We start from the raw sequence: 16,679 nt of genomic DNA, 5'->3' as shown, positions 1-16,679 counted from the left end.
CATATGGAACGTGCTCTGTGAAAAGGGGGTTCAATAATGTGGGTAAAGTGTCGTCCACAATTAGCATGTGTAGTTGGCACAGGCTATCTAACTTTAAGACGAAACTATCCTCCTAAACTGGATTTTTGCAAAGAAGAAATTTTCTGAAAATAAAAATTACCATAACGGCGAAAAGTGTGGCCCTGACTAGGCTGTGTGATCTGCACAGGCTAAGCTGGGACGACACTTTACGATTATTCAATAAACCCCCCTTTTCACAGAGCATGGCCCATATTATGATTTGTTTAATGACACATCAAATGTGATGCGACCCAAGTTTTGTCTACGCAGATAATCCTCTCAAAATAACTATTTTCGTTTTACTGCCACATCAGCCTGTATAAGAAAGTACGAAGAGAATTATGCGTTATCACTTCACAGACGAATGTGTTGACCGGCATTTGACGGATGGATTAAGAATAATAATGTGGTTTTCACCAAGACAGATGAAGTTCCAAAATAAACGCACTTGTATAAATATCTTTGATGCTCGTTATGTCAGCTCACGGTAACGCAAGATTGCGTCGAAACAAATATCATTGCCCACGTGAATAGGCTGAAGTCCAATGTACTGACATAATAACATATATATGAATTGTGATGCATAGCCTGTTCACATTCATCAATTAAACATAAAATAAACAAGTTTGGCTAAGTAAAACATGTACACCTGGTTGGATGACACTTGGTATGTATAGGGTGTTGGTAAGAATAGAAGTAGTGCAAATTACAAGCTGTTCATCTTCAATGTCGAAATTGAATTGGAAAACATACATTCACTTGCAATCAATATATAAACGAATATACATAATCTACACATATTTATAATTAAATACAAATCATAGCAAGCAATAATTTGATTAGTTAACAAATACGATAAAACAATAGTAATTCAGCTGTCAATAGAACATACCTGTAAAAAAAGATATGTATATATACATAAAATATATATTATATACATTATATGTAACTATTCAGAGCGAAGCGAAGTTAATGATACATGAAATCGAGTAAATGAAAATAAACTCTCAATCAACAGAGACTGTTTTATCTATTTTTTGCTGATGAGGAGAAATACTCGAAGAAAAAATCAAGCAAGTTAAGATGGTTATGCGTTTGTAAGACGACGACTACGCGACAGGTGGTTTTCTTATAGGCATAATTATACGAATTATAATAGACGATAGTATGGCAGCAAGCAGAAATAACCAAAGCAAAACCCTGTCCATTATCATAGCCACGAATCGCCACTCATTTACTATGTCTTGATGTCTCTCCTCCAGGTCTTGTTTCTCCACTAATTGTTTCAAAGAGGATGTAATTCTGTCTTGAGTTTCATCAGGGTTTGGGTCCAGTAAATTTAAATTGACACTGTGGTTATTATCAAATTGATTGAGAAGTACTTTTTGCGGTAACAATGTCGCTGTTCTTATTTGAGATGTGTGTTCTTCGTTTGGAAATGTGTTCATCACTGCGCTATTGGACCGAAAACCCGATCTGCTTACGTTATTGCGAAACGGCAAGAATATATTTTCCGCAAAGTTGAATTTGGAAAGCTGGTACATGAATGGGTTGTGTCGCGGACGCATACACACCAGCCGAGTGCGTAGTTCGTACGAGAAAAACTGGGGCCATTGTGGGACACCTTTCTGGTGCGGACCCACGTAGTGCAACTGCAGAACAAAAACCGTCAAAATGATTGAGAGAGAAGTCATTCCCATGGTCACCGTAATGTATATGCCTGTATAAAAAACAACAACATGTCATTGACAAGTACTTTTGTGCAGGACGTAATTATGATAACTAGTATTGCGTATTTTCCCATACAGTATATGCTTTATTTGTTGTTGATGTATTATGTGTAAAGATACACTTAGCATATGAACTTTTTTCAAATGACGGCATGTCGTGTGTGGTGAAACTAAAAGCTTATTTCACTGTTGATAGTGAAGCCAGGAATTAAAATATTATCTGCGCGTTGAAGAATATATATATATATATATATATATATATATATATATATATATATATATATATATATATATATACGTTTTTATCGAAATCGCTGTTTACCTATAAGTGGTACGAATTCAGATGTAGCTGGCATATTTTCTGCAAGCAAAAGCACGTAGAAGGCTAAAAGCACCGTTATTCCGAGCGTTATCTTCTCTCCACTATCAGGCGGCAACCACAATCCCAGCAGGCTGAGAATCGTAAGACACAGACAAGGGAAGATTTTGTTAAAAAGATAGTACGAAGTCCTTCGCCGCATGATTATGGTGAATGTTACGTCGGGAAAGAACTCTTCACAACATGCGTACGTCACACTATTCCGGACTACTTGTATGTCAATCAGTTCCCATTCGCCACTGTATACGTAATTAGAAAGGTCAACCTGTGCAGAGCGATTCACCATGTCAACCTAGAACAAATGATAGGTTGTCCATTATCAACATGTAATTATAGTTGCTAAGCATAGACTGAATAATATATTTGAACGCCTTCAAATTGCCGATATATACGTATTTTTAGTAATACTAATTTAGATATTATTATGACATCAGTGTTATTCTCCTCATCTGTTACATATTATCAGTTACATTTTTGTTTGTTGAGTTACCTACCTGGAAGCCGTCATTTATCCAAGAACCAAATTTCATTCTGCATATCTGGTCATCGAACGGAAAGTAAGTGATATCTATATTGCATGAGCTTCTGAATTTTGCCGGTGGCGCCCAGAACACGTTGCCGTCGTGTTGAGCCATTGCTTTGGCCTGCATATATCCCACAGTAAAATCATCTGCACTGGAATAAACGAGAATAACCCAGTAAGTTGTGGGCAAATACAAGATACTTGCTTTAAACACAAACACTATCACATTTGTATTTATTTAAATAACATGTACTCCGAATAAACAAACTGCATTAGACTTAATAACAAATGAAGTAAACCACACGCTGGCCCATTAAATTATACAATGATTCAACATACCAAGTCTGGTACGTTTCTTAAAATTGTTTTAAAATACCATCTAAAGCTATGCTATCGATTACTTAATAACAAGTAAACAAATCCACATGCATAGCAACATAATTATTGTAAAGCACAATGTCGGGGAACCATAGCTTTTCACAGGGCATGCGTAGAATCTTCAATCCATTGAATTCAGCAGGATCCCAGCGCAAGCGTTCATCCACCCATTCCTAGATAGTAATATGCATTGAAACATACAGAACTTAACGTTACTGTTAGTTCTGTATAGAAAATGTTTAAAAAGATGATTTCATGCGTACGTTTGTTTAAAAACTTTTTTAACACTGTAATAATGAGACTTTAAGAGAAGATATAAGATAAATGAAATGCGCTCAATATTATCTAACTTCATCTAAGTTTTCCCTACCTGCTCAAGCCAGACTTTGATGGTAAGGACTTGATTGACTTCATCCTGAAAAGGACAGCATTATAACAATGAAGCAATCAGTATTTGAGCCTTGTTCTGAGAAAACTGGGCTTAATGCATGTGCATAAAGTGTCATCCCAGATTAGCCTGTGCAGTCCGCACATGCTAATCAGGGATGACACTTTCCGCCTAAACTTGATTTTCGGTGCAGAGGGACTTCCTTGAAACTTAAAATACCATTAAAGCGGAAAGTGTCGTCCATGATAAGCATGTGCGGACTGCATGGGCTAATCTAGGACGACACTTTCCGCACATGCATTTAGCCCAGTTTTCTCAGAACGCGGCTCATTTAAAGTTTGCTTTAGGTCAAATCATACAAGTTACTCACTTAGTGCTGCATTCGTCGAATATCTGACTGAATTACATACGTACAGTGAGGCAGTATAGCTGTTCCATTTATGGTAATGCTAATACGCGACGTTTGTTTATCACATGCTGTTTTCCTTTTATCGCATGTCAGATTCTCTTTGGTTAAATAAGCTTGAGCGACTTCTATTGTTGATGGATAATACTATAGGGCAGCAAATGGATAACCCTTGTTTCTTGGTTAAGAAGAATACAGTGTCACAAAATGTCTGGGAAGCACAAGTGAATAATCTGACAATTGTAAATGTGGAAGGCAAAATATTTGAGGCAAATATACTTCAAACATCGCCTTGATAATTGTTTTATCTGACCTCTGTTACGATCAATAACTCGATTTGTGTTTTTGCTTTACGTTAAAAATAATGTCAGCAAGTATTATTTATTCGCATATTAGTATTATAAACGAAAAGATTAACGTAAACGTAAATATGTTAATACGTTAAGCACATTTGCATATTGTTTACATACAAGTATTTGATAGGTTAAGTTTGGGTGATAATTGTGATTCAGTACAAAACGTTTGCGACACTTTACTTAAGACGAATGCTAAATATTCAAATAACTGTTGCAATTCTTAGAACAAACGGTTGCGAGTATTCTTATAAACGATTACTGATGTGAACGGATTTATAGAACATTAGGTTCGGACTGCACAGGCTAGGCTGGGACGACACTTAACGCACATGCATTAAACCCCCTTTTCACAGAGCACGGCTCATATGTGTTTATTTAATATTTAATTACAAAAAACAACGCACAATCGTAATGCTGAGATTAAAGCATTTGAGATTGATTGATTCAACGGAGTGTAATGTAATAAATGAATATGCGATGATTTGAGTTTGTTGTAAGTTTTTAAGTTTATGGTGCTATGGTGTTCTTTACTATTAAGTAATTACATTTCTAGATTATACTTTCCTTGTATTGTTTTTATTTATTAGTTTCAATTGGGCTTAGTGCGAGATTAGTCGAGCCATGACTATATGTTTTATTATATTGTAAATTTGTAATATAAACGCTATTTTACTAAACAAACAATTCTGTACCTGCTGAAAAAAGTTTCTTACAGATACAGTGTTCATATTAATTATATAATCACTGATTATTAAAACCTAATGTACAGCGGTGCCGGTAATAAAAATCTTACCGTTTGTACTTTTAATTTTATCTAGTATCGAACGGTTGTAACATTTTCTCTCAAATTGAAAACGTCATCGGTTGCTTAGATTTCACACGCATGGTAATGGCTGCTAAAACCGATCCTTGAAATGAAAGCAAAACACAATGCAATTGCTTTTGACAATTGCAATTCGAATGGCACGTACATAAACTAGCACGTTAACATTAACATTAAACTACCCATACGTTGTAACGGGGAATGCAAAGCGGTATATAGAACGATAAAATTACGGTTGCTAACTTCATATCAGTCTGAGGAATCAAGTCTGCCCACCTATTAACTAATAAACAATTATTAATAATTGTTTGTAAACAGATAGCACCCCCGTTATGTGAGTGTGATTCCTCAAGAGACGTTTGGTCCGTGTAACTGAATTAACTTATACGATGCATTGGAAAATACGATTTCTCAATTCATCTCTTTAAACAGAGTTACATTTTTAATTTTAACACGTTAAACCATACAACGTGGAATGTTACGTCATTTTTGGCCAGCGGGTGAAACAATATTTGCTCCGCATAAAAGTGAAAGGCTGTGTATGTACTCATTTCTACTTAATTTTGACGAAACCAAGAATTTGCTACCGGGGTAGCATGAATTACACAATACCTTCAGAAAGTTAAGATTTACCGGAAATCGGTGGGTTTTGCAGACGCGCGAAATGATGTAAACATGCTCGTGTGAAGTCCAAGACTTTTATTACGATCGAACGACGAATCTTACCCTTATTTAATGATAACTATAAACTGCACATGAAGTAGGTGCTAAAAGTCCATTGAACATCCTCGGACAAGATAATCACGTTTTTAACTCGTTAGTTTTCTTATTGAGTGAACACAAACAATATTATTTTTAGTATAACGGTAGCAGACTGATTTGGCACCAAACCCTTTTCGGTCCAATTATTATTTAAGCCTATTTTAACAACTATGTTGGTTTACTAGCCGTTGTGCTGAGTCGTTTAGCTAGGTTTTCGAAGATGCAAATGGGCGTGTGTTTCAATTGTCAAATTTTCAGAAAGAAATTGTTTACAAAAACAAATTCACCACCCGGTTTGTTTAAAACCATTAACATTCCTACATTGTACATTTATAAGAAAATCATTGTCAGACAAATATGTATAACCAGGGAAAGTTTTGTTCATAAACGGACTTAAATTGTTAACAATGACAAGTCACAAAACGTCAGGCCTTTCGAAAGTCAATAAAAATAATATCCGTGGAATAAAATAATTAATTCTTATTTTCTGTATTGTATGGGAAACAAAAGATGGCATGTGACCAAGTTTTACTTGATACGCACAATTTCCTCCAGTAACTCACTGATTTTGCTTTAATCCCTGCATTTGATTATACATTGTCGAGAATTCTTGTGACTATATTGTAATCATTTACCTGAGTCGTGAACAACCAGAAGATGGCATCAATAATCTGTGAATCAGTTATCCGTTGAATATCTACGATTCGCTGTTCGCAAGTCAAGTAACCGACGTCTGCAAATCAGTGATCTGCGAACCCATGCCCACAAGTCCGTGTCATGAATGATCAGTTATCTATGATTTGTTATACACAGTCAAATATCAATTCTGTTATCTTCCGTTCAGTCTCCCGGATTCCCGTTATTTGTCCATCCTTGTCAAAGTCAGTTTTCTGGATCTTCATTAATGCCAGTTATCGGTGAGTGCTGAAGAGTTAATTGAGCTCAGAGCAACAATTTTGCCCAATGTATTAAAGTTTTGAGATGATGCAAGTCTCGCGTCAGAGTAAATAACGTAATAAACGATGATAATAAACAATAAAGCAGATAAAAAGTAAATATCGCCAAATATACAAAAGATACGTATATATAAATCTATGTTTAGATAAGAGAGAGACATATAATTCGGAATCAGCCTAACCCGAAATATTACAGACCGATAGGTCAGTAATCTGATATTCTATATTTATCAAGTCAGTTGGCTCCTATATCAGTCAATGATTGTATGTACCTCAATTTATTCATTACCCACAATGAAATCATAATTGTCGGTAAAAACATATCAGTTTTAACAAACTTACTATTTAATATTAATATGTATCACATTTTGGACACAAAATGCAATATTATCAGCAAAACCGTATACTATTAAGCGAGCGTTCACATGATGTTATTATTAACATGCCAATTACTTACGACAAATTCTTTCCCGCTTAAAATACAGTGTCATAGCAAAAAAAAAATACTGTATGATTCGTTTAAAAAGGGACATTTTCACGTTTTGGTAAATTGACAATATTATTTTTTTTTCAGATTCGCAAATTTTCATTGAAGCTATGATATTTGTGAAGAAACAGTAACACTTAGCATTTCCTATGCTCTAAAATACCCATCATATGCATCTTTTGACGATTTAAAACCCGAAAATGATAAAACGTTCCAAGCGAAAAGATAAATAATTTGGAATGTTATATTGTTGTCGTTATATTTTGTGACACTACGAGGATTTCTTATATAACGTATAAAATGCATAATTCATCAGATGAGCACGGATGGCCGATTGGTCTAAGCGATAGACTTTTAATCCAGGGGTCAGTGGTTCGATCCTAGTTGAGGGTTCCTTTTTTGTTCTTTAATTTTGTTCTTATTTTATTACTGGAGCTTTTTAGATCTAATGTTTAAATTTATCAATATAAACATGTAATGACAAACTTCAATATCTGCAAAAATCTGCGAAAAGGTCCCTTTAAATATGGGCGCATGATAAATAGAAAACAGATAAATACCATGTCGTTTTGTAATACATAATGTTCATCACGAATAAAGTACGGTTTGGCATGCCTTGTCGTTATTTTATTCTAACCCTTAGAACAAATAATACAAAATCAAAGGGTAAATGAATGCTATTCTTTATGTACAAGGTTTGGTATTGAACGTAAAGAGTTTAGTGCTTAAAGTTATAATTATAATGGAACCTTCATTAACATGTCCATGGCGCCATTTAATCAATGTAATAGGCGCTTCATACTTATCTATATCCCTGATGGGTAAGTGGTGTGTTCTCTGCGTAACAACTTTTGAGAACTACTTCGTCGAAATAACACTTTACTTTATTTCTCGTGTGGCTTATGATCTTCAAGATGATATTTACTGTCATAAAGATACGTTCAGTCGATACAAAGTATCATGATTTAGATTTATTTTATGCGTAAGGTGACGCAATTACATTACCATGTTTTTATGGATGTAGTGATTCCATAATGTCAACATTAACTTTCGAATTGATTCTGTCGCATTCATGTAAAAATAGGAATGCTCGTGGTACACTTGTGACATTAACGAAGTGTACTCGAACGCTACGGACCAATTTTTATTAAGCTAATGTCAATGCAAATATCTTTGTAGTAAGATAGTAAGTAAAGAAACTAGTAAAGAAACTAGTTATTATATAAGCGTTAAATTGCAGAAATACCCATATAAGAAACGGATATACATGTAGCGTGTACATGTATCAGGAACATGATAACCATGAAATGGAAAAAACAACACCTTCATACACTCTCATTTAATAACATGCTTAAAATGTATCGTTCGTACATTAGCAAAACACTTACAGTGGTTTGATTAAACCTCACATAAGTGTAAAATAAAATTGTAATACTGCAAATAAAAATGCTATAGTGCATTTTAATCAAATTTATAATATAGAAATGTTCTTACGCAATTTGATTTTTTTTTATATACAATAAGTCTGAATTTTAACATAATTATTGTTATGGTCTCTTCGAAGAACCAGTTTATTTCTACTTCAGTCGGTCGGTCGGTCGGATGGTCGGATGGTCGGACCGTATACCATTTAAATTAGGTAGGCTGTTAACTTTCGAGATAAGGTACACCTCTATTGATTTGAAGACCGAAAGCTAAACAGTCTCAGTTACAAAAGCTTTTAATATGATACAATACAGATCTGTAATCACAAGTACAAAAAGAACCTACGCCCAATATCCCTAAAGAAAAAAGGTTGTTGATCAGTAATATAAGTTAAAATAAAAACATTCAAACCTCTTAAACAGGGTGTTTTGACAAAATACAGACAGCGCAAGCTCATTTATTTTACACTATATGCTGCTGGCAGATGTATACTTTAAGAAGATGACATCATAATAAAGTAATCCATGTTGGACGGGGAATTGGGGCAAACATGTTATACACATATTTTTGGTTGAATTAAAATCTGTTGCGTATGCTGGTCAAATGCGTGAGTCTGTAGTATGCTTATTATAAACTAATATTTAATACATGTAGGTTAATAATAGGAGATCCTTACAAAACCTGACCAGCAAGCATCATAAATTGTTTTGTTTTTCTTGGCAATCAAATATACATTCCATTCGTATAAGTCCTTTACAAAAAAATTATACAAATTAAACGGAAATCACTACCATACCAATAAATACAAACCACATACACCATTGTTTTCATACGTATGTTTGCAGTATTAGATATGGTGGTAATCTAGTTCCATGTCAAGGTGGGCCGTGAATTAATTGTGACAGGATACACATATCATGTAACGTCTAGTATACTAACCATATCCTGGATTTGAGCAAGCGTTATTCCAAACTTGACAGTGACCTGGTGCGAGGCATTGTACACTGGCCTGGAGGCGGAGTTGTAGCCGGCAAGTACCTTGTCTAACAGACGCTGTTCATCAGCAATGTAATATTAAATGTAATGTGATCCGGCGTGTTAAAGGTCTATAAAAACAACCTGTTTGATTTATTATTACATTTAATTTTATTTTATTTCAATGTTATATTATTATTTAAATGCTATAAAGTTTAACTTAATCAGGTAAACATAAGCATATCTTTTAAACCAATTTACGCACCATGGTAAGCGCAGTTTCTTGACATGCGTAAATGACTTATCGCACATAATATCTAGGGGCTACACCACATTATTGCTGTTTACAATTGTGTGGTCAACTACTTTATTCTCGCAGAAAAGTACTTCGAATTATCACTTGAAAAATTTGGAGAAAACTCGCGATTAGCCAGGATTTATTGCTTCAAACTAGCTCTTACGCAAAATGCGGAGTTCGGATGTAATTTTATTACATCACATTAAAAGTAAATTAAGAGGAAAACACTATAACCCGATAAACATAATTCTAGATATAGAGGCATTCGGATAAACGATTTTCCAAATAACGATAATCGACAATACTATGAAACCCAATGTCGAGTGACTGCAGATAGCTATAGTTATTCGCTTCTTTTATATTGTATCTCTCAACGAAGCTATTAAATAAAACAAACGTAGACTCTTTTATAAAACAATACAATTAAACACGGTAGGAATTAGTATTTTCAGTAGTTCCCACGTTTATATTTAATTATGACGATACAGTGCCATGATAAACAATCGTATTGTGGTAGTTCATGATTGTTTTAATTGATGTGAACTCAGGACAGTAATATACTTATAACGGATCTTACTTTAGATATTCTTTTTGAATATACCGATTAGCTGATAAATCATAAAAATATCAGGAATTGCATAAAATCTTATGACTCTGAAAACAGTAAGTATAACAACACGTGTTTATCACACCTAATCCGAACGTTTACAGTTATGCTTTGCTAGAAATACATACACGTGCCAGGAAAAAAGATGGACATATACTGCACTTCAAGTTTCAAGTTTCAATAGCACTAATAGTTCAAACTGTATAAATTTCGCGCGGGTCAACATACGTTTAATAGAATAATGAAATCTGTTTTATTTTGTCTTGACGACATCAAATGTTTTGAACCCTTAAATAAATAACTACTATTTTTGACTTTAAGAATATAGGAACGTGGATAGGTATCAGTACATGTAAGTAAGGTTTGTGATTTACTGCATAAGATACGATGGATATTTACCATACCAAGTTATATATTTCACAGGAATTTCAACACATAACCCAGGTTAGAAATTTGCTAATTGAACTTCAAACGTATTAATGCACGATTTTGATAAATATTCTGCGAGAAAATACTAATAATTCTCCCCATCAATAATTGTTTTATATTTTATATTAATCAACCTAGTACAATGTGCAGTTGGTCTATGATAGTAGATTTTGTATAAACACCATCGGACTGTTCCGGCGAATATAATTTTATATAAATATATATTAAAACAATTATGTATCCGGTAATGAACACTTTAAAAAGATTCTATTGATTGTAATGTAGCACGCTCTTATTCAGTAATTGTATGTAGATTACTCGTGTTGTATTTTGTTCTTAAGATATTTCATATGATATAAACAATGTTATATGAACTCCACTTGTATCTGCTAGTTTTATGATCATGCTTATCTCTAATATCCAATTTATTACCGCATTGCGTGTGCTATTTGCATATTGAATTGCTATCGTTGTTTTCAAATTAATGCACGGAAATGATAGATTTGAGTTTCTCATTTTGACTGCGTTTTATCTTAAATGTAAGTTTCTTTTGTGTTTGACGGTCAAATGCCGAATGAATCTAGTATACCCCCAACACATCTCACTTTGCATGTACATTGATATTGAGTCGAACTGAAAACATAATTTAGTCATAAACATATAATAAACATGTAGCAAACGGCTTATTAAAAGTAGTATAATCAATTTAGTACAAGTGTGTAGGCTTGGGTACATGTAGTTCACATGCTATTTTAAGAATGGTTCAATGTACGCGATAATTCAAATGTAAACGAAACTTATGTGGTTCTGTTCTTTTTAAATTTCACTACTTATTTCAGGTTTATACATAACAGCAACTTGGTTTAGTAGATCGATGATAAAATGTACATGCTTGCGTTCGATGTTCCGCAATATTTATTTTCAATGTCATATTTAACGTCAATATCCGTTTACAAATTCAGTCTTATCTCAGATGAATTGATTACTTGTACAATGAACGGATGCCATTCATTATCGATGCATTTGCAACACTGTAAAACAGTCGATGTTTGCGATTTATTGCAAGCAACGATTGATTTGAAGAAAAGCCTGATCTATGTTTATTTATACAAGTTCAACAAATTATACAAGCAAATCATTTTTATGACCTACCCAGCACCTTTTTATTTTATATGAATTGTTTGCAAAAATATATATTGTTTACTAAACTTATTAAACTCTCAGTAAACCTTGATATATGTTATTATATTTATCATATTTATATTTATCATATGTCATATTTATATCAAACAACGAGCGAAGCGCATAAAATGATAGTTTTAATGTCATCCGTTGACATTAAATGGCGATTTTAATTACATGTTTTATTCTATAGCTTAATTTAAAACAAATCAATAAGTGTAATTCCCTGGAATCAGACAGAGTTTGCAAAAACAAAGACTCCTGGCTCCACAAGTCCGGAAATACATTGCTTCTCATTGTGAAATACTGAACATCAATAAGCATCTATTTTTTATCGGTAGTAAAATAATTATTAAAAACTCTATCTAAAATATGTAAAAAAAATACGACAATGTTGCCTCCAAGTCATTTAAGAAATTTCGTTTGGCCTCTGGATCAATTTGCAACAACAAAATGAGTGTCAATACGCATAGGTTATGATATTTGTTGTTTTTGTGTGTTGCGTATGTGTTTTAAATTCGATCTTAGCTTTTATATTAATAAGATTACGTAAGAAAAATTAGAATCGTATCTTGAATTATATTTTTTTAATTCAATCATTTTAAAATTCTGTTCTCAAATGCCATTTTAAATTATACAATTTATATTAAATTTAAGCCTTACTTAATATGGAACAGAACAGACAGTTTATTCAGACTTATACATATGTACATCGTCTTTAATGGATATATTTATAAATCAAACAATGTCATGTGTCAAAATATAATAATTTTGACAAAATCAATGAAACAATATTATATATATATTTATAAATTCAATGTGTAAATTCAGTGAAATTTCAAAACAAAATATGAACAGAGAAAAAGCAACGATTTTGAAAAGAAGAAACATGCTTATTTTAAAGGCAGTAAGGATAAACTATTACGTTTAATTTGGGCATGGTATATATGGTATAATTTTTGCTGAAAGTACAAAACCAGAAGAACAATTATTGCACATAATATCAATGCAAAAATGTGACAGATATTTATGGGAACTTAATAAGAAAAGAAACTATTAAGTCAATTAGTGGCATTTATAATAGCATTTCGTATAGTTAATGCTTCTTTAACATATTTATATACATTAATAATTTCAAATTTACATGTTGATGTCAATAAATTATGAAACTTTACAACAGATGGGTTCATGTAATAAATACGTTTAATGTATTTTTGACGTAGTAAACGAAAGCATGCACAAACACAAAATGGAAATCATCCTCTATGTCCCGTTGATATACCTGCCATTGAAACAATATTATGTTCACGTTAAACTGTGGACATTAACATCCGTCCGGACAAAATTGTAATTTCGGCTTGCCTTCAAACCGTTTAGGAGTTTTAACAATGTTTAAAGGGGTCTTTTAACAGATTTTGGCAAGTATTGAAGCTTGTCATTAAATGCTTTATATTGATAAATTTAAACATTGGACCTAAAAATCTCCAGTAAAAAAAACAATAATACAATTAAAAAAAAGAAAAAAAGTAACCTTCATCTGGACTCGAACCACTGACTTCTGGAGTCCTGGAGTAAAAAGTCTCCACTGAGCCAACTCCACCATCCGTGCTCATGCTATGAGCGGATGTATTTTTTACTTATATAAGCAATCCTCGTAGTTTCCCAAAATATAACGACAACAACAGAACTTTCCAAATTATTCAATCGTTTCGCGTTGCAAAGCTTTATAATGACCAGGTTTTCCAATCGTCAAAAGATGCATATAATGGATATTTTAGAGCACGGTTGATGTTCAATATTACTATTTCCTAACACATATCATAACTAAAACGACAATTTGCGAATATGAAACCATTATTTTGAATTTTGTCAATTTAACAAAATGTGAAAAGGCCCCTTTAAATAAAATAGGATATATAAATGTTTCATATTGGTGGCTTAGTTTTGCTTTTCGCTGCATTATTTCTATTTTTGTAATATTTGGATTGGTATCAAAGGTAAGATTAATATTCAACATTAATGACACCAACATCATTAATGTTTTCTATCGTTATTTAAACATATCGTGGCACTCATCTGATCTTGTTATTTTAAGGCGAAAAAAGCGTCCGTGAACGACTGAATCCATATTTGTGTTCATTTTATAATTGATTAGCATACCGGGCCATAGCTCGCATTTATTTCCAATTTTGTTTGCGCTTCACTACCCAATGGTTAGTTGTTTTTGTAAGAGACACACGATTAAACGCTGCAATAAAATGTTACTATAATGCTATCGTTCATTCATATTTCTGGTGAAATAGAAATAGTTTAGGCAAAATAATTTAGTAACCAGTAGGGCGAATGATTTTTTATCGATTAAGTCCATACATTGCGTTGGTTATCAGAAAGATATGACAATGTGATATAAGCCGTATTAAGCAAATTGTATTAATATAATATTGTGCATTAAACTAAACATACATATTTTTGATACACAAGAATTAAAAACAACAACTACAATGTCTACTTAAAGGGAAATCATAATGCAAAGAACGTTTAGTGAAAGACGCTGCACGATGTTGTTACAAAACAAATCACATTTAAATAAAAGATGATTGCAAGTTTATTTAAATAACAAATATGATTAACGAAATACGGCGCGCTTTTAAGAGAGAGTTTTTCCTAGAGTACAACGTTTATTTAGGCTTCCCGGTATTATTTTAGAGTTACAAACTATGGAATATGTACAGTTTACTTTTTAAACTGTAGTATTGCGTTTTCCTATCTTGCCTTTATCTGATAACCAACGGGGAAAGTGTATGTTGACATGCGTTTACTTTTGATCGCATTTTCTTTGTTACCACAATGCCTATTTATTTAATTATTACTTATTAAAAGACTAATGAATGTATTTTTAAGTGTTGTATTTGCTTCGGTCAATTTGTTTCGAATACTTTTTTGGTTTCCATTCCAAGCCATTAATGTTTGTAGATTTATTATGAATTGTGTTATCAAATATTTGCACGTGCTGATGTTAAAGGAAGAAATAATTGTGTAAATTCAGGTTTTTACGACCGTTCTTTTAAATACAATTTGGTATCATATTAGAAAAAACGACTTTTAGGTCATAAACAAGAAATGTACTGTACAGCGTCGTTGAAGATCATATAGGAGTAAAACCTTGATTCGTATAGGCCCTATATGTGATTTGATTTTTTTTCACGTAATTAACTGATTAATGTTCCATTTTAAAAACAGGTGTCTTGTAAGAACCGTTTTTTAAAACAAAATAAGAAAACCAAGTCAAGAACTCCAAGTTGCGTCATATGAATTATTGGTTTTCTTTTACTTGGAAGTGGAAGACATTCGTTCGTGCTGATAGCATTGGGGACAAGTCGCAACGTTATGGTTTATGAAAGAAACATGCAACGCACAATTGCAAAAGAACGTTTATTTAGTTGCGATGTATTGTCACCTATTTACGCTATTTAGATATCAATTATATTTTTTGTATGATAAATATGATGACTGTACAAAGTTCAGCATTCATTAGAATACTTATGGTAAACTATTCGCTTCGCGATTGTTATTTTAATAGCGATGCCATAGTCAATGGTTATATGAGTGAACAGCGCATATAATGCATAGACTAAAAGAATCGTTGCGGCTCGTTGAACTGTGTTGATGAAGCGTAACCATAGACAGGTGCGTTGTTCGTGTTCGTGAACGTGTCTGCGTTTGCTATTATAAAAATGTATATCAATATTACGTAATAAACTAAAACCATGTTAAATTAACTTGAACTTAATTTGCTTTCAATTCGAATGGGGATTTACGATTGTAAATACATTGTTATTACCATTCTGGGGACTTCTTGCAGCGATATCTAGAATAGTGATAGTATTAACTGCTTATGATGTACTTCCAATAACATGCTTTCATGCAGTTAAGCACCAGACGAGTTGAAAACTGTTGCATCAATTTTAATAATATATTAATTGATTTCTGTTTTTTGATTAAATGACATTCTCAACTAGACTACGACGCTGCTACTAAATCTACAAATCAAGTTTTATTCGCTCACAGCAAAGATACTGTTTAGCACTCTGTACGCGAACATTTTTCGTGTATGGTTGCACTAAAAAGGTCATCAAAAGGGAATGCCATGCTTAAAATAACATTTTTTCCGAGAGATGACGATGATTATTATAAGTGAACACATCAAATCATTGTTGAGAGGGAGCTTTTGGTTCAAAATTGAACTGTGTTCTGCAAATATAAAAAGCTGTATGACTTATCTGTGTATTTATCAAATGAAATTGTTCGGTAAGATAAGATCGTATGCCGTCGTTATGCATTCTGTGGAATAGGGATACAGTTATAGATTAAAAGGCTGATAGATAGAGTTCAATATATTGTTAAAGTGTTTAATACTGTTTATTAATCATCCAAAACCAGGAGTAAAGTACGCGTGTAGGTATAGATTTAAACATGATTTTATACAAAGATAAAATAAATCATCAACAACAACAA

General features: G+C 32.9%; 1 protein-coding gene across 1 annotated transcript; it reads right to left on the bottom strand.

Moving 5' to 3' along the window:
* Positions 1-931: 931 nt before the first annotated feature.
* Positions 932-9,741, bottom strand: LOC127878736 (neuronal acetylcholine receptor subunit alpha-4-like; the record flags this gene model as incomplete). Its single annotated transcript, XM_052425266.1, has 7 exons — positions 932-952; positions 1,635-1,780; positions 2,113-2,461; positions 2,664-2,844; positions 3,110-3,243; positions 3,441-3,485; positions 9,613-9,741. Coding segments are annotated over 7 exons (1,005 nt in total), but the record flags the coding sequence as incomplete, so codon positions are not given.
* Positions 9,742-16,679: the final 6,938 nt, after the last annotated feature.

Source organism: Dreissena polymorpha, chromosome 4, assembly GCF_020536995.1.
Source record: "Dreissena polymorpha isolate Duluth1 chromosome 4, UMN_Dpol_1.0, whole genome shotgun sequence".
NCBI lineage: Eukaryota > Metazoa > Mollusca > Bivalvia > Myida > Dreissenidae > Dreissena > Dreissena polymorpha.
This window is presented reverse-complemented; position numbering and strand designations above follow the sequence as displayed.